The sequence below is a fragment of the Pocillopora verrucosa genome, chromosome 1 (assembly GCF_036669915.1).
Source record: "Pocillopora verrucosa isolate sample1 chromosome 1, ASM3666991v2, whole genome shotgun sequence".
NCBI lineage: Eukaryota > Metazoa > Cnidaria > Anthozoa > Scleractinia > Pocilloporidae > Pocillopora > Pocillopora verrucosa.
In genome coordinates, this window is record NC_089312.1 from 31282097 (window position 1) to 31302450 (window position 20354).

The 20354-nt window shown below is 38.5% G+C and overlaps 1 protein-coding gene and 1 pseudogene across 1 annotated transcript; both read left to right on the top strand.

Annotated features, from left to right (window-relative positions):
• The first annotated feature begins 2873 nt into the window (after positions 1-2873).
• Positions 2874-7102, top strand: LOC136279143 (uncharacterized; annotated as a pseudogene).
• Positions 7103-14878: 7776 nt separating this feature from the next.
• LOC136276872 (uncharacterized) lies at positions 14879-15906 on the top strand. The gene is made up of 2 exons (XM_066162636.1): positions 14879-15434; positions 15713-15906. The coding sequence occupies exons 1-2, from the start codon at positions 14879-14881 to the stop codon at positions 15904-15906; spliced, it is 750 nt and encodes a 249-aa protein (XP_066018733.1).
• Positions 15907-20354: the final 4448 nt, after the last annotated feature.

Sequence of the window (20354 nt, forward strand, 5' to 3'; positions counted from 1 at the left end):
TCTTTAAATGAAGAAAGGAAAGCCTGCCCTCTTACCACGGATAGTTCTGTTGAGCATCATCAGTTCAAGATGATTGCTTCAGGTAGGCTAACCTTAAGAATTAGTTGTGAAAATTTCTTTAACCTGTCATTGTACATCTTGAATGTTTGACTCAATTTTATCTCACCAACCTAAACTGAATAAATAGAAACATGAAATTTATTTGTTCTCCTTTTGAGGTGTGCATCAAAATTTCAAAGTCATCACAGGCTTAAACTATAGGTTTACATGAAATCTGCATGTGCATGTGTTTTCAACATATGAAACTGGGATTATGACTACTTCAAAAGACTTTACTATATGCCATATAGGTACAGGCAGGTGTTGTAAAAAAAGTTTGCTTAGCTTTTTCATTAGTACACATTTCTTTTTCTAAGAACCTTGTTTATCCAGCCTGCGCTGAATTCCAATTTTTCAACCAAATTTTATTATTTTTTAATATTATTAAATCTCCTAGTATCAGTTAATATTCTTGTAATTAAAATAATTACATCAAATCTTGCAGATGTATGGCAGATTATTTTTCTTTGAACCTCCTAACATTTTACCATTTGAAGGGACTGGTAATGGCTATAAAAGTATAATCAAATTAAAGGTTTTTAGTTTACACAACCTATGCATCGAGTTTTTGTTATAAAATATTGTATCCTTCTCAAAACTAGTTTATCAGAATAAGAACGAGTTACCGGGAACAAGTATGGCTTTCGTGATGATAGTTTCCAGATTTGAAAAAGAGTCACTGCCTACTAAAATCATCATTTCATTTGCCTTGCTAGCCCAACCTCATCAAAACATTGCCAACAGGAGTGATTAGCAAATTATTGATACAGACAAGAGGGCCTATTCCTACATACATCCTCCTCAATCCTGTTAGCTTACTATGGTCATGGCATTTCAAACATGGTGTATATACCACAAGTTTTCCATTTCCCTGACTAATTACTTTGTAATAGTGTTTATATGTTGAGGAAATGTTGGGTTGAAATATAATGCAAAGACTTGCCAGTAGATAGTTTTATTACAGTTTTTATTCACTGTAACGTAGGGCTGGAAAATAAACTAATAAGAGCTCCGCTTTTAGGCTTGGCTAAATCTATATATTATGCTAAGCCTCCAAACAAATTATCCCACCCAATTGTATGTTCGGTTGGCATGTGTGCTCCGATAAAGCTGAATTTTCCTTTTCGTAAAAGAAAACCGCTTTTTGATGCTCTTTCAAACGTGTACCAAACTGACGTTTGGTCTGTCGGATGTATTCATTATCACAGTCTTTGCAAGGAATAGAATAAATGACGTCGGTTTGTTGTTCTTTCGTGACAGAATCCTTAGGTTTGGCGAAAATAAGCACCAAAGTCTGAAAGATTTTTGAGCAACTTTAAAGTTGTGGCTATTCAAAATTCTCTTGATGGGTTCCGTAACACCCGGAATGTAAGGAGTAACAGCAAAACCAGTCGCTGGTTCCCTTTCATCAAGAGAGTTACTAGTTGTAACTTGTTTTTAGCAGTTACGGAGAAAGGTTTTTGTATAACCATTTGCGCAAAAGCTCCGTTTCCCCCCGGAGTTTATTCTTTATCGCCTCTTTTTATTTCCTGTCCCTGTGAGCCACAACTGTTTATTCCATTTGAAATCATATTTATTACTTGAGCTTCATAAGCTTTTCCTTTTGAAACCCTTTCAATATCATGCTCTATTGCAGGAAATTTTTCCTTCTTAAAACTGTTTTATCGTTCTGCAATTAAGCGAAGTATCGTACCGTTATTTCACTCTTTATGTATCTACCTGATTGTGATTGTGCGATTTTTTTTTAGCAAAAATCTTGAAAAATTTTTTTTTCTTAAAGCTTCCAAAATCGTATAACAATCCATTAAGAAATGCACCGCTTTGGTGCACTAAATAAACAATAGCCTTTATTTAGCGCGAACATATGCATGGGTATTTGTCCGCAGTCATTATCTGTTCCGAGATGCGAACAGTTTTCCGAGAGTAATGATCGAGGATACTGTGAGCTTCGGGGAACAATTAATATCCAAGGACAAATATACGAGCATACTCTCAGGCGAAATGGAGGCTACTGTGTTCCTTACCCTTCAATTAGTTTTGATAACGTGCGGCTAAAAAGTTTACGAGTATCTTACTGCTTGTGATAGTGTAGTCTCATCGTCCGGTTGAGAGTAATCCCAAGAAGAACTGTTGTCGGTAGTGGTGACTGACGTTTCGCCCATCGCAACTAGTATGCAGAGTCCTGATAGTTGGGGGTTTGTGTGATATTGGGTTATAGAATGGCTCGTCTAGTAATCTGTCGGTATGTGTCAGTTTCCTGTAAATTTTCGTCCGTAATGAGTTGTCGTCCCGGCTTAACACTTCGCTATCTAGGAAAGGGAGTTTACCGTCTTCTTCGACTTCTCCGGTAAACTGTATGTCAGTGTTTTTGTCCTTTAAGAAGGTGATAAAATGTGTCGATTTCGTCGTGTCATACGGCGGTGAAAGTATCCACAACGTAGCGTAGCCAAAGCGATATCTTTTGTCAGCAAGTCGAAAGGGCGCGTTCCTCGATGTTCTGCATCACATTTTCTGCTACATCAACTGAAACTGGGAGACCCCATAGCTATACCGTGTAACTTGTTTGTGGTGTTTACTGTTGTACTGAAAATAAACTGACGTTAGCCGGAGGTTCAGTAGGTCCATAATGTCCTCTGTCGGTAGCGGTAGAGGGTGGGTAGATCGTGGGATTGCAGTCTAGTGCCAGATGAAGTGGAATACTTGTGAAAAGCGATTTCACATCAAATGATACTGGTTTGTAGTCGTCAGGTATCTGAACAGTCTTGTTGGCGTTAATGAAGTTGTCTGTGGATTACAGTTTACGTCTGGACCTGTCGGGCAGTGGTTGTAGTATTGTCGTCAGGTACTTGGAAAAACGATTTCAGTCTTGTCTAAGGGACGAGAAGAGATATTCGTTACCAAGTTGTCCTCACTTCGTCTCTATTCTTTGTTGCGTAACATAAAGTTCTCTTTTGCGTACCAACAGGACGACTGAACGTGCCTGTACTGGACATCAACAGGAACTGACACGACTGCTTCGCAACAAAAAGCAGAACAGAGACGAAGCAATCCAGGTGCTTACTTAAAATACAGTTCGGTATTTTTTTGTAGAGGAAAAGTAATTAAGGTTGAGATGCGACCATAACGTATACAAGATAAATAACTACATTACTATTTGTGACCTGATCTTCGTACGTCAGTTTCTCGTGATTAAACCATTTTCACGAAATCACAAGGAAAAATCTTAGTTTCTCGTTTCTTGAGTTTATATCCAGTAGTAAAACAAAGCTGTAAGCTCTGTAACAATAAATATCCTCTACAAATGCAAACAATTTGACTGAACGGTGTCTACATAATGCGGATTTGTTTGGAGCAAATTAACTGAAGTTGCCTTTTTAGGCTATAAACTGAGAATATCTTGAAACAGAAACCTCTGAACTGTTAGGTAAAATGTCGCATTTTTTTTTTCAGTTCTTGTAATTCCCCTACCATTTTTTGAATTGCACGTGATAGTTAGTGCAGGAAGCAACAATCCGAAAAATTTGTCAGCTTATGAAATTAACAAAACAAAAAAAGCAACAATAAAACAAAAACAAGCTAGTTACGATTTCGTGAGAACCAGTCGGATTTCTTTTATCATCAAATTTTTTTCTTTTGATGTTTGAACCTTAAATTTGGAAGTCTGCTTAGATTTCGATTGAAAGATAACACATAAGCAAGAGATTTAGTATACCTAATGGTAGTCAATCAAAATTCGTGTTCATATCTTCATAGTCTTCAAAAATACACAAATGACTATTTCGTTGTGGAGCAATTCTTTCACCGGCACAGTCATTTTTCTCAGTTACTGTGTTCACCTAGAAAACGTTGCAAGGGCAGTACGTTCTTCTATGCCTAAAAACCTTAAATTCGTGAAGCAAAAGATGTCAGAGATAAATTTATAATGGTAATAGGACCGAGCGGAGTCCAATTCTGTCTGTAATCATACGAGCGAAAAACAAAATCGGACGACCGCAAAGTGGTAGCCCGATTGTCAATCACCAGTATAATAACAGACGGACTTGGACGACACGGAGTCTTAATTTGACAAATTTTGAGAAAGAAATTAGACATGGCTTATAGGTTTTCATAAAGAAAAAAAAAAACAACAACAACAGTTAACTCGGCGAAATGTGAGACAAAAGCGGGCGGTCATGACGCGTTCTGTCCACTTACACAAGCATAACGCTTACACTGTCCTATTAGTGCTTAAATTGGGCTGGTGATAACCAATCACGTTCGAAAAAACTATGAAAAATAAAGGATACAACATGCGCGACTCAATACGATGTCTGTGGACAAGAGGAGGTTTCACGGCTTAGTTTGTGTGGCTGAGTGGTTTCATAACCTCCGCGCACTTTGATTTGACATACTTCGCTCGATCATCCAGCGAGTTACGCAAGAATCAACTAACAGACTGCAAATACATTCTATTGTCACCTTTTTTATACGATCTCGTACATTTTACATAAATTATTCTGGTGATGGTGATGGGTGCATCTGGGACTTTACCCCAGTTATCCCATCATATACCATTCTACCACTACTGATAAAGAACATAATGGCCTTACTGCACCTTAGGGCACTTCAAGTTAATTTCAGTACAACGGTGAAGACTACAACCAGTTACACAGCAGTTGTACATGTGATGCAGAAGAGGAACGCGCCCTTTCTACTTGCCGACAAACGATACCGCTTTGACTACGCTACGTTGACGATACATTTACCACCGTTCGACAAGGCGAAATCAACGCATTCCATCACCACCTTAAAGGACAAAACAATTACATACAGTTTACCAGAGAAGTCGCAGGAAATGATAAACTACCTTTCCTAAACTGCCTGGTAAGCCGTGACGACAAATCATTACGGACAACAATTTACAGGAAACCGACACATACCGACAGATTACTGGACGAGTCATCTTACAATCCGATATCACACAAATCCACAACTATCAGGACTCTGCATACTAGTTGCGACGGGTGCAACTAGTACACAACACAACAGACATCACGCGCATCCGACAACCCCTTAATATCGGCGTCGCCCACAAACCCATCACCACACTACGTCAGTTACTGACAAACGTCAAAGACAAGGAGGAACCGAGGAACAGACAGGGAGCGGTTTATAAGATTAAGCGCTTCGACTGCCACGCCTCCCACATTGGAGAGACTGGCAGAAACCTCGCAACAAGATTGGCTGAGCACAAGCGAGCGGCGAGGAAAGGTGATGTCAACAATCTCATTTTTGAACATCATCGACTTACGAACCACACCATTGACTGGGACTCTGTGTAGTGCTTAACCCACAGCACCAATTACTTTCAACGACTGACTCCGGAAAGCAGTTTTGCTAACTTAGAACAGATTCCCGTCAACAGGTGTCAACCACTACCGGCACCATACAAACGACTCATTCACAACATTAAGATTACAAACGAAACGGACAGAACAACCCAACTTTACAGTCGAATCGAGACCGACTTATGCCACTTGAGTCTTACAGCCAATATAATCACGGCAAAACTGACCAATCAGCATATGAAAACCGGACTTAGAACATTCGATTTAGAACAACTATTTACTTGACTCTGATGATGACTTCCGCTTAGGTTTTCGAAACGTCAGACACCACAACCGACAACAGTCCTTCTTAGGGCTACACTCACTCGGACGATCAATCTAAACTCCTTTACTATAAAACGTATCATACCTTATCATAAACCAGCTGTGACTAAAATACAGTGAATCATCCAGTCTGTTCTCGATTAGTGCCCGCCTTTCACTGGTTATGTTTTGGTTAAAGAAGACCTCGGCTCTTTCTTGATAAATTTCATAAAAGCTCTCAAAACCTATATCAGTACAGATAGCATAATTTCGTACGAGTACATATTTCCCCCTCATAGTTGATTGCTGTATTTTAACAATCTACACAACTGATTCCGGGTTTCCTTGTGTCAAATTTTCATATGTCTGCTGTGTGCAACGTGGAAAAAGATTCAAAGATTCAAAATGTTCCGTAGGCTTGTTCCAAACCTTCTCCATTTATAGTTGGAGTCCAGGGCTCCTTTTACCGTGCAGAAATACAGATCTGGCTGGCTGAAGTGGCGTCCATGGGCAGCTTCTAAGATTGGCGTTCAAATTATTCCAGCAAAGCCTCTGCATGTCGCGCTCTTTATTAGTGAGCTTACTGTAATTTCAGTTAACAACAACACGGGGATATCTTCTATAGAGTCAGTTCTTTACGGCATTAAGTGGGCTCATAGTCTGGCCGGGATAGTAGAATGCTCTACTAGTCACCCCCTTGTTAAGTCATCCTTAGAGGATGCTAGAAGAAAATTTGCACGTCCCGTTCAGCCCAAAGAGCCTTTATCCGTCGACACAGTTTGTAAGATCGCTGATCATTATATTTCTAGTAGTTCTCTCGGTGTTATTCGTTTTCTTTTCATTCTCTTGGTTGGCTTCGATGGGTTTTACCGTATGGGCGAAATTTGTACTTAGTCTGTTAAAGATGTTTCAATTTGCAGTGAATACACGTCAGTTTTCATTCCGAAACACAAGAATGATCAGTGTAGGGAGAGGCATACATCCCTCCTAGCAAGGTATCATAAGGCTACTTGCCCGGTTTCTAGTACCGAGAGGTTACTCAAGCTTCTTCCTTCATCTACTGAGTCATCCTTCCCCCTCGTTAGACGACTTGTTAAATCTAAGTCTAAGGAGTATTTTCATGCTACTAAAGGCGTTTCATACACGACGCTTAGAGAGGAATTTAAGAAAAATTTTAGCCATTTGTAGATGACATCGCTAGTTACGGCACGCATAGTATCAAATCTGGCGCCGCTTCAAATCCTGCGTGTAGGAGTATTTCTGCTGATCTGCTGGGCATGCACGCCGACTGGAAATGTGCCATTTCAAAGAACAGAAACATTAAGCACACTGTTAATGATCGCTTAAAAGTTGCTCGATCTATTGCTCTTTAGTTCCGGATTTCGTTTTCTTACGATAAATTATTGAATTAGTAGTCTCGGCGGGGGACTAAGTCGTGCCTGGCCCGCCCCAGATTTCCTATCCGTTTTTTCCACAGGGTTTTTTAGGGTAGGTTTTTTCTGGCCCCCTGGCACGGCTTTCTCTAGTTCAAATTTCCAGTTTCTCTTTTTGTAGACGTTGCTAGTATCTGCTTTAACAAAGTGGCGTTACGGCGTTACACTCGGGCCATAATCCAATATTCTCCATGAATTGCTGTTTTTCTGTATATCGTTCTAAAGACTAGGTTAGTGCAGAAAGTACGTTGGAAAGTACAAACGCAGTGTTTCACTTGAAGGCCATAAGATCCTCACGCAGCTTGTTTTTCATTGTTGTCAGACGGCGTATCCTGTCCAGTCCCAGCAAAAATAACCAAAGGTTACCAAACCCATTCTTGTTATCAGTCCAGCTACGGTGGAAAGCAACCGAGCCTTCCAGTCTCTTCTGAAACACTATCCAGCACCCCCTCCCCCCCAACCGGACCGGCTGTTATTTGGTCACAAAAGACGTTAAAAGCAACTGAACCATCAGGGTCGATTGCATAAACACCGCTGCTTGTTTTACCAGATTTTTGAAGCTTAACTCAATTCTTCTTAACTTCTGGAAGAAAAGGTAAATTCATCAACCGTTTCTAAATTGACAGATTTCCGCAAGAGCCTGTCCACGAGCCAACTTAAACCTTTGCAGGTAACATGACAAGCATCTTGATCTTGCAATTAACGGAAAAACAAAAGAAAACTTTTTGGAATTATGAAAAATAATAATTTCAGTAGAGTTGTCTTGAGTTTCAGCAAGCGTCTTGTTTCTTTGATAGCAGCAATGTCGTTTTGGATTTCTGGACGTTTCTTTTACATTTCTCTGAGGAGAGTTTTTGCGAATTCATTGGAAATATAAACGGTAAGTCATGATCAAAAAAGGTTAAAATCCATAGGCTTTCCATTATTATCTAAGCAGCAGTTCCAAACAAATGGAAAGGAAAAAAATGATAATCGATTGTGTGGCTATACCTCGCGATATAGTGTTGTTTCTTTCATTGATGATGCCGATGTTATTTTGAACATATGGAAGCTGTTTCTTCATTTTCTGAAGAATTGTTTCGATCTTCTTGTTCGCCGTGCCTAAAGAGAGGCTGTTGTAGACGCTATTATAATGCTTTGTGGGCGAGGAACTGACTGGAGTGCCATCAGCACCGTTTTCTTGTTATACCGCTCCACGCGCCCATTAACGTCACTGATTTCAGTGACTGAAAAATTCTCTCGTCTTCGACTTGAAAGGAAAGATTTTTACCAAGCAATTAGCAGATTGAAATGTTAGAATATTGAAAGTACACTTTTGGTCTGAATAGTGGCTAGGAATGGATCTGTTTTCTATTATTTATCTCGTGCGTCGTTTGAAAGCCATGCTCCTTCTGAGGCCTTCATTCTGCACGAAGAAGTCAAAGCTGAGGGTCAGAATGAAGGTTGTTTCATTGTAGCTATCGGAATATCGAAAAGTTGTCTAAGTGCCATAATGAATGAAAATCGTAGCCCTTACTAACTTGCCAAACTAACTTAAAACACACATCTTTTCGTTTATGATTTCCCTATCGTTATTAAATCTCCACTTTAAAGAGAGGAGTAATTTTTCATATCATTCATATATTATTCATCTGACTGTGTCGGTCTTTGTCTCTAAGCCTAGCGGCATGACAGGAGCAATTCACAGCCAGTTCTATCCAGCAATGCGAAATGCCAAAAACATTCAAACTGTCGAATGTGGTATGCACCGAACGAAATTTTTCAACAAATTTCCTAGCCTTTAATACTCAGCTTAGACTTAATTTGAATTACATATCTTCCTGTTGTCTATCATGAATTGTTATCGGCTACATTACATTGTTATCGCCTATTCGCATACAGGTATTTAATCCCCATAACGTTGTGTACTGATACAGCCGATGGCTCAGTCAGTAATTTATTCTCTTATAAGTTAGACGCTGATGGATCAAAACGGAGATTAATTTACCTTGCCGGACAGAGTGACAAATATTGAGAGCGTTATATCGTATTGACCCATTGCGATCATTTTCTTTTGAATAAAATGAAGTCTCTCCGCTAAATCAATGTGGACAAATATGACCCGCTCATTCTCGTGATTTTTTGCTTTACAATACACATTGAATCGTTTTCATTGTTGCGATAACTCCGTTTTAGTGAATTTTGGTTAATAAAAAAGTAATTTACAATAAACAACGTTGAACTGGAAACAAAATAGAACGTTCTAAAATGAAACTGGTCTAATTTTCATCTCAGCTCTCTTGACAGAGTAGTAATATCCCTTCCAGTAGTAATATTCCTTTGAATATTTCATGTCTCTCTCGATCCATTATGTAAATGAGCTTCTACTTCACTAACGCTAGTTTCTTCTTGATTAGTATTACTTACGTGTTGCCATGCGTATAATTTTTATACATCCGTTCATCTGGGGGGATGATGGTGTAGCACTGAGATGTTTAGTCGAAAACCTTGAACACCTCGTGGTATTGCTGTGGAGGCTAACTCTGGAAATGCGGTCTCTTGTATAGTTGCTGCAAATAAAAGAGGACGGTGCCTTACCCAGTCTTCACTCTGGTGGTCACCCTTGTTAAACTGTTGGTCATTTTCGATTATCACATCGAAATCGTTGTGTTCAATTGAATAAATCGATGGAACTTTTATTCATTTGATATCTAAATTCTCTCAAACAATTTTTTTGTTGTGAAACGGTGGGCAAAGTTTTCCGTCTTCTAAAAACATGACAAATACTCTCTGGGAGTCTTTGAAAGTCAGTTCAATTTGACCCTTTGTGTGGTAACTGCACGACAAAAACTGAATTAATTCAAGGAGAAAGAGCCCGCATTAAATTACCCATGGGTCTAGTTAACGTGCCTCATTCGATTTTAGTGTCTTTGTGAAAAAATGCCTGATTTACACGCGCTATGGCAGCAAACAAACGAGCACACTTCCACAACTTCAAAACTTATCGTTGAATTAACCTATAATAACTTTCTTTGCCATTTACTGTCTGAGCAGAGGTACTCTTCGCACACTTTTCATCAATGGCAGTAAATAATAATTTCAGTAAGATCACTGAATGTTTTTGAAAGAAAAATTGTCGTGACAGTCTTAAAACTTGAGTTTGTTTACCAAACCAGTATCATTGTTTGTCTGAATTTTTTTCTCACGCGCTCTCTAATTGACATGTTTCAGATTGTGACAGATGCTTGTTAAAAAGGAAATGTTTCAAAGTTTTGAAATCACCCTTATCTGCTTCATAAGTAAACATTTTTCGGTGAAGCCTTTCTCCTTAGTTTGCATTACCTCTCTTTCTACTACCATTTACTTACTCAAAAATTGTTCGGTTTAGAGAGGATCTTGCCGTTATTACAGCCTAAAGATGATTCGGGTTCTTTTCGTAAGTATTTCGTTCAGTTTTAGAAAAATATAAAAATGCTATTCACCAGTATAGGTCGGTCCGTATTGCGAAAAAACGTGCCCTCTGTCTTGAGTGCCACAAGACTTCAGGCACAGTTTTTCCCTATACGGACCTCTCAGCTGGCGAACAACAGTCATTTATTAATCACTTCATGGGTTTGTTCGGAACCAAATTAACGACAAGCTCCCAGTTCGCTTGTTAGCTCAGTTGGTAGAGCATTGCATCGGTATCGCAGAGGTCATGGGTTCAAATCCCTTGCAATTTTTTTAGGCCCTATTTTCACTACTGTTGAGTAGAGTTCATTAGCGCACAGATCGCTTTCATATTCACGATGTCAACATTACAATCGCTTTCGGCGTGAAGATGTTAATTCAGTTATAGCGTTTTTAACATTGAAGCAGCCAATCCCAGGAGTTTATTTTCAATTATCTTCTTTATCAAGACAGAAAATTTGTCACCACCTTTATGGAGAGTTTCTTTGAACTCCATGCTTATTGAGATCGATTCCTTGATTGAATATGAGGTAAACGTGAAAAAGTCGCCATTTTGAAATCCGTGTTCGTTCTCATCAACTCCTCGAATAAATGAGTCATTCGAAGTTTTTCTTTGTAAGGCAATAAAACCGACGGAACAAAAGCTTGGTTGGGAAAATAACCCTCATAACCCTTTATCATTTTATCTGCTTTAAGTGCATATCAGCCAAGTGGAAACCCCGAATATTGAAAACTAACTGCTGGGCGATAATGATCGAGGTGCAAAGTTCCCGCCAAAACAACTTGGCTCCTCTGTAAAATCTGCAAAAAGCACTATTCTATATTTTTATTTGATTATGATTATTTTTTCATTCAAAAGAATAAAGGAACTCATAGAGATGAAAAGTTGCATTTGGTGTCTCAAAATTATTCATAAGTCTGGCTAGTTTAAATGCCTTATGACGCACGATAAGTTTTTTCATTTATATATTTTTTTGTCGGTCATAAATTTTAAACTTGGGTAGTAATTATGGAGATGTGTCTATTGCAGTTGCTGCCAAACCTTGAGAACCATTCTCACACACTCTTCCATGTTTAATGGACATCAGTGGAAGCTTAAATGGTCTTTAAGCGTGGCCTCGTGCAGTGTCAACTAGGTTGAAATATAGCTGCAAGGTATACTATTGGATCGAAAAAGATCTACATTGTGACACTTGTTTCCTTTATGTTTATTCCGACGTGAGAAAGTTGAATATATTCACATTTTGTCTTGTCTGCTGTGGCAAGCAAAAGACTTGAGGTGGGTTGAATGACCTTTTTTCATCATGACTTTTATTATTTATTAATTTTTATATTTTAAAATACTTTATTCTCGCGAAAACTCACCAAAGCTGCCTCTAAGTGCCAAAACGCATCAAGATTCACCAATTTGAGTGATCAGTGGAAAACTTGACATATCTTCAAATGAAGAACATCTTAAGCTTTTGCAAGACTCACTTAAATTATCCCGTGGGAAATGACATGTGTCAAAAATATAAAATTTGAAAAAATCAACAACCATCATAAAAATATAACAAGGTAAGAGAATGAGATTTCTTTTACGTTTTTCCCTTCAGTTTTTCCTGACAAACTCTCATCTGCTGTTTTCATGAGGCTTTATTCAGACCTTCAATTTACATTTTGGTCAGGTTTCGTGAGCATCGGTTTCGTAGGTAACAAGATATGACATTTTGCACGAGACAACTTATAAGCCATCTGGTTGCAATTTTTGTTCATTGCATTTTCTTGGTCACGAAACATAGACTTTCTGAAATGAGATCTTATGCTTCTATTCTTTTAAGTTTTTTGGACCAGTAAGAGAAAATAATGAGATCATTTTCGCTCGGTTAATAGAAATATCCGCTGTTATCACGGCCTCATTAAAATTGACTCTTATGCCAAAATGCATACAATAATAATAATGATAATAATAATTATAATAATAATAAAAATAATGATGATGATAGCTATCATTATGGTGACATGAAAATAATGATAACAAGTCTGATAATAGTAATAATGATAAAGCCACATCGTCAAAAGCAGGTTTAACCCTCTCCCTCGCCTATCATTTTGCACTTCGGCTCATTTTCCCAATGGAAGTTTGGTAATAACTTGACAATTAATCTGTTGATGAAGAGAAAAGTTTCCATCACCCACTGCCCGCTTTGGTTTTTAAAAAAAGACGTTTTGCCCTATGCCATAGCAAACAAACAATTTTACATTTAGGTAACTTTTGTTCGAGGAAGTGGACGAACATCCCATGACCAGAATGCTAAACACACATTGGCTTGGAAACGCTGGCAACTTCTTCATGCTGTTATTTTTTACCAGTGCTATAAGCAGCCTTTCAACCGAGGAAATGAGCAACAGATGCAATAGTAAAACTGGTTAGTAGCAAGTGCATTTTTGTTTACAAATCTAAAGTTGCACACTTGATCCAGAAATCAAGTTCTTGTAATGAAGTTATTGATTGAGTCATCGTTATTATTGTTTTAGGTTACCTCGAGGACCACGCATTTAATTTTTTTTTAACTTTTCCGTCTAGTGATACCTGAAATGGATATTTTCTCAAGTCCGCCAAACCGCACATTAAGAATAGGTACAGATATTAACTTGGCTTGCATAGCGTGGCCAAGTTATAAAGACCAGCTACATCCAAGGAGATGGACCAAGTATATTCAGTGGTATGATCCTCAGGGTAGACCAGTTGGAGCCAAATGCCTGCAGGGTACATTAATGCTCAAGAGGTTGACTACGGAACAGTTTGGAAACTACACTTGTGAGGCTCAGAATGATTATGAGGGATACTGCACGCAAAAAGTTGTCGAAATTGAGCTGCAAAGTAGGCAAAACATATAAAGTAATCACCTCGAGAAGCAATAAAGTAATTGATGACATGAGTTAGATTGTATAATAGGGTATTGTTTGTTAGCACATATTTGCTTAGAAATTTCATAATAAAGTAAATTGGCAAATGCGGTGCCAGCATAAAGCTCATTCTAATTTGTCGATTTTTAATCATACCGCCTGGCCAAAATCAAAGTTTGGCAAATCACCGATAATTAGAAGACGAAGAAATTTTATTTTCGAAACAGGATTAAACCTGATGAGTAATACGGAGTGATTCATTGCTTACGGAACCCACGAGTCATCTCATTTCCTGCTCTAAAGGCTTTCATCTGTTTTTTACTCTAATTCGCTCTAATCGTCTTTACAATAGCGATTTAACTGAAAATAAAGCAACATTTTCCCAAATGGTACCTACCCTCCTGGGATTTTTTTTTCACTTTCTCACAACCCCGCTATCTAAATCAGCTTTCTTGGAAATATTTCAAGTTAAAAATAATACTAAGGTAAAGTGGAAAACGTAGTGACAAGTGGTTTGCCCGCTGAATTGTGCGTACTAAAAAATTGCCTTGTATTGGTATTTATATTCCATGGACTAGCTCCATATCTAAGAGAAGTCAAGTTGCTTTAGTTGATAAGTAACATAGATAGGAAAAAGTAAGAAGCATGAGCAATATTGATTGGACATGACAGAACTTCTATAAGGCGTGGACTTACTATTTCAAGATGTCTTTACCGTGACGAAGCTCTCTTTATCCCTTTAGCGTTTTCCTTAATTACTTACCTTCCTGCTTTACTTGATCTTTACTCACTGACGGCTTCTCAAATTTAACTTTCTTTCGTCATATAAAATATCCATCGTCATCTGAAATTGCCGGTGTAAGCTTCCCTAGCACCAGAGATTGTTGAGGATCCTAAGAACCAAACTGTTGACGCTGGTTTCAACGTAACCTTTGATTGTGCCGCCAAAGGTTATCCCATGCCGTCTATCACATGGATAAAGAATGATGACGCTTTTGCTGTACAATCTTTCAATCGGATTAGAGTAGCTGAGATTTTCGTCGACGACGAGCAAATCCATAGCCAGCTGGTAAAAAGGGTGTAAAGAGGGAAGATAATGGAATATATTACTGCTTTGCAAATAACAGTGCGGGAGAAAAAGCATCAAAGCCGGCATTCTTGTCCACAAAAGATCTAGATGAGACATATGCTCAATGTTTCTTACCTTGGCATTAAATTTTGTTATGAAACGACCATTTCTTCTGAGAAGGCGATGAAAGTACTTGAAAGAAATGCTTTCAAAAGTCACTTACAGAAAATGTTTTGATCAGTTCGCTTGAATACTGGACATATGTATCACAAAGAGCAGCGCTGAGGAAATAGCTTCCAAATCTCACGTTCCTGTTCATAAAAAGTTAGATGAGGTTGCATTTTGATACTACACTTTGCACTACACTTTTTTTTGGTACGGAAGAAAGGGAGCTTTTAGAGGCAAATGCTATCTCTTCGTTGTTAGTTGGTAAAAATAAGAATAACAATGTGCAGCTAAACAGTAAAAAGCATACGCATGACGACTGGAGAGTTGACTCGATACCGAGAGTATCGCACGAGGAAAGAAGGACTCCGACTCCACTAGATGTCGGAGATAAACATTTCCTAAATTCCATCTCTGTTAAAAAAGGCTATGCAGAAGAGTTGTTTAACTCACGAAATGGTCACCAAGGTGCCGAAGACGGCTGTGGTCACTGTGATGTCAACATTATTTCGTATCAAGACAGTGGGATGGATAGTGACAAAGATAGCGACGAAATACAAACATCTCTCTTCATTGAGATAGAGGAGAGCGAAAAAGACCAAGTTACTCTCGAAGTACTCGATGAGGTACTCGGTGAAGGAGAATATGGAATCGTTTATAAAAGTCGCTATGGTGGAAGGAATGGTAGCATTACTGATGTTGCAGTAAAGAAGTTGAAAGGTATGCATAAGGGTCTTATTCTATTGGCTTAAATCTTTTCTCAGTTATTGTTTTCTCGGCAGTGTGGGCGGATCAGCAAATAAAATTCGATTATACGTATTTTTGGGACTATTGTATGTTACCCCATTGCAATCTGAATTCTTTAACGTAATATTTGTAGCAAGGTGATTAGACTGGCAGGGTATTCGCAGTATTCTTCGTTTTCTTTGCATTCTACGTACAACACAACGTAACCAACTTATGAATAATTATCACCTTTGTTTATTTTTTTATTTTAGGTAATACATGCACACATGCGAAAGCCGCTTTACTGAATGAGTTAAGAACGTTGAAACAGGCTGGACGACATCCGAACATTGTCAACCTAATTGGAACATGGGTTCAAGGAGGTGAGACTTATTTCGACTATCCAAATAACATTCTTGCTAATCTACGCAAAAAATATGTGTTTATTATCGGTGCCAAAGCATGATAATTAATGACTCTCAGGCACTTTCAACTATGATTGTTGGATGTTATTGTTGTTTTTTTTTTTTCAGCTGTAAATTTTCAAATCGAATGGGAAGGATGGCAAGTTTTAAGCTAAGTAAAAAGTTCTGATCCCCATGAGGATTCGAACCTCAGACCTGGGGGACGACCCATGGGGAATTTTTTCTTTGTCCGATGCTCGTGATAAGACGAAAAACCTCTTTCTCTATTTTCTTAACATGTGCACCCCGAAACTAAAGGTTCTAGAAAATGAAAACCACTAAATAGCCACTTTTTAGATGCGGCCAAAAATGTGTGAAAACGTATTCCTCATCTAATGCAGCAGCACAATACCCTTAGGAAAGGGTAAACTAGCCTGGTTTCACTATTAATTAATGACTGTAACGATGTTGTACAGGGATTTCATATACCAAAATTACAACAAATACAAAAAAGAAAGTGGTCAAGACTGACCAACCTTGAATGACTTAATTTTCCCGCGAAACGCTTTAATAATCCGAAGCTTTCATAATGCCACGCGAACCTCTTCAACTTGTAATCAGAATATTGATTTCAGACAAATTCGTTCCCATGTCAGTGAAGCGTCAGGAAGTACATACTTACCTGTATGTAAGTCATCAATCGTCGCTTTTTGGTGTTTTTTTTTTCCCGCCCATTTGAAGGTGGTCGTTTGGCATATTACTTTGGGAAATGGCAACTTATGGTAGGTCACTAAATATTTGATGAAGTAGAAATGTCATTATAAAAGTGAGTGCTGACGACGGGAAAAGAGTCGGGGATGCGTACAAATTCACATTGGTTCCAGAATTCCAAAATACTTTGTTTTATAGCCTGGGAGAGGTTTTTGAAGGGGGGAAAATTAGGCAATTTTCTGAACATTAATTAAATAGTATGCCATTCCATAAGTCAATCACGATGGATCAAAAGGATTATTTTAATAAGTTGAAATATTCTAGGAACAACAATAATATTATCAGGTTTCATTTGCAATTTCGAGCTCACTGGCTATATGTCAACAGATGTGTCAGAGGGTGAGACAACTTAAAACCACATAATCAATTAAGGTCAAGTTACTGTTGTTAGGCAAAGTCTCTTATTAGTTATTTTGCTTAACAAATGACTCATCATACCCTGACATTCCAACGCCACTTGCCTTGGTAAGTCGGCTTTCTACGGGCTACCGGATGTCACGTCCTCGTCAATGCTCGGAAGAACTGTAAGCTTCTCGATCATTTTCGAGCATATGTATTTATGTGTTTACATTTATTCTATCAGTTAACAATTTTGACATTATTCAAGTAATTAAACCATTTCACCCGGGAGAGGAATTAATAAAGGGTTTGTGTCTTCTTAGATTTGGAACTGCATCTAGTTTACATGTCGCTGTTCGATGCTTTGCAGTTTGGCTGTGTTAAGATTGTTTGAGTTGAATGAATAAATAGGTGCAGATATAGATGTAGATATACGCTGATGAGATCTTGTTGGAACGATGAGACCTTCGTTTGCTGACATCGTAGATCAGCTGGAATACTTCTTGCGAGAATTAAAGGTGAGTGAAATTGAATTTAGGCACTTCCTTAGCCCTTTCTTCCATTCTTTCCTATTTTTATCATTTAAGTAATTAAACTCATCACCAATAGATGAGTTTGGGAACTGATGCTTTAAAAGTTGGACGGGAGCCTAAACGCATCAGGCATAGCAAGGAGGTATCCTTGGCAAACCTGCGAACGGGAACCACCCCTGCATGCAGCCGCCAACTGAAAGAATTCAGTGGAAATACTCACCTGCACAGAAGGGGAGGGACGGGCTGGGAGCCAGAATCCGCAAAGATTCACTTACGAGACAGATCCACAAAGATCAGCCCAAAAAATGCCAGCGTGAGATGCAACATAAGTCCCAAAATAACCAAAAGGCCCTTGCGGTCACTCCACAATCGCGCACGCTTGAGGAGGAGACCACTGACCACATTGGCTCGCAATTTCACTTTGTCTAAATTACATTTAGCCACATGATGTTGATTCGATTCGATAAGATTACATAATAAAATCTCTAAGTGTTCAAATGAGTAGACATGCATTAATGCAGAGAAGTCATACGAGATCAATGAAGCAGTGACAAATATTGAAACACTCTCCATTGTACAAACGGCTATAAATATATTTATGGCCAAATATGCTCGTAAAAGGAAGAAGGACAACAAAAGTAGAAGCATTACTCAGATAAAAGGTTGGTCAGATTATAATGGTTCAAACGGTGTATCACTGCTTGCCTAATTAGCGGTATCTCATGAGTTTTTTTATATCTCTTTTTCATCTACCGCCTTGTTACTATTTTCTTTACTATCTGCTGTTTTTATATGATTACAATTTTTTTTTCATTTCAAGCTTCACTCGTGCATCTAACCTGAAATATCTTCTTCTCTTTGATTCATCAATTTCAGAGGATATATATCAACATCACCGAGGATAAAATAAGTGGAAGATTTGAAGCGAACTAGAGCCAAAGCATACTTATGTAGAAAGCTTATGTTCATAGCCCGAGCAACATTTTAGTTCACAATGTAGGGAAATGCGTCCTACTATCTAAAACTAACTTCAGTTGTGTCACTTTCAGTTTGCTACACTTTAACAATTTCATAAGAAACAGCGCTTAGAATCTTAGGATTTAGTCACAATCATATAATCATAGTATCTTTCGTCTTGTAGAATTTACAAACTACATTGTTAAAGAAAGATCTTACCCGTTTTGTTGAGACATACAAGGAAGCAAATAAATACTGATTTCGCCAAAAAGGAACAAAGATCTAGCCCTCTGACTTTATGTATAATTGAACTCATAACAGGGTAATTTTTATTTAAGTTCACACGGCAACCAGGTGGACAATCAGACATGGTTTGATGCTACTCTGGTTAACAGATTTAATGAATGTAACCGAAAAAGTTACAATTCATTGACCCAACGTTTTGACACTCCTGTCTAGTGCCTTCATCAGGGGTGATCTAAACGCTGCAACAAGAGGTCCTTTTCCATGATCGCTAATTAGCTGCCTTTTTCTGACGAGGTGTAGATAGGCGTTAGGAAGCAAGCCGCCATCGTCACGATTTAAAGGAACGTGAGCGGAGTTAATAAGCCAAGCCTCCAAACAAAGGCGCTGGTGGTAACGCCGATTAGTGATGATAATTTTAGAAGTCAGTTACAGTTTAGAAGTCAGTTACAGGCAGTTACGAAGAAAGGTTTTTGTATAGCCATTTGCCTTTAGGACATTAGAAACATAATTCCTCTCCTCAGCCTTCGAATGGAGTGAAGGTGGTAGACAGTCAGCCCTCCTGAGTAACGTTTTGGCTACAGACTTTTTATGGCAGGTAGGGTGGTGAGAATCGAAAGTGAGGTATTTGACGGTGTGGGTAGGTTTACGGTAGACACTTGTCTCTAAATTACCCTGAACCCCTCTGGACACATTTAAATCAAGAAAGGGAAAATGTTTATCCTGTTCACAATCAAGGGTGAATCGAATCGACGGCTCTACTGAATTCAAATGCGATAGGAGGCGCTCCACTTCATTTCCGGATACCGCAGAAATAACATCGTGGACATACCGTTTCCAGAAAGAGGGTTTAACCGGTGAAGTGGCTAAGGCCCTTTGTTCCACGTCTTCCATTACTATGTTGGCAATGACAGCAGAGACGGGCGAACCCATTGCTGTACCAAAAACTTGTTGATAGTAGGTGCTGTTACGTGCGAATTCCGTGGTTTTGAGGCAAAAAGACAGCAGATGAATAATATCCTCCACAGGCAAAGAAGTTCTTTGTCCTAGGGAAGTATCTTCTCTGAGTCTCTCCTCCGCAACCTTAACAGCAAGATCAACTGGGATTTTAGTGAAGAGCGAAACAACGTCGAAAGATACTAACTCTTCACAATCGTTAAGAGTCATCTCTTATGATGTCAGGTTAATTTTTGTTTTTATGAGCAGTAGCTCCACTACCTCCCGGAGTTTATTCCTTATAGCCTCTTTTTATTGCCTGTCCCTGTGAGCCGCAAATTTTTATTTCATTTGAAATTATAGTTATTACTTTAGCTTCATAAGCTTTTCCTTTTGAAACCCTGTCAATGTCGTGCTCTATTGCAGGAAATTTTTCCCCTTTAAAACTCTTTTTTCGTTCTGCAATGAAGCGAAGTATCGTACCGTTATTTCACTCTTTAGGTATCTATCCTGATTGTGATTGTGCAATTCTTTTTTTGAGCAAAAATCTTGGAAAAATTATTTTTCTTAAAACTTTCAAAATTGTAAAACATTCCATTAAGAAATGCACCGCTTTGGTGCACTAAATAAACAATAGCCTTTATTTAGCGCGAACATATGCATGGGTATTTGTCGGCAGTCATTATCTGTTCCGAGATGTGAACAGTTTTCCGAGAGTAAAGCTTCGGGGA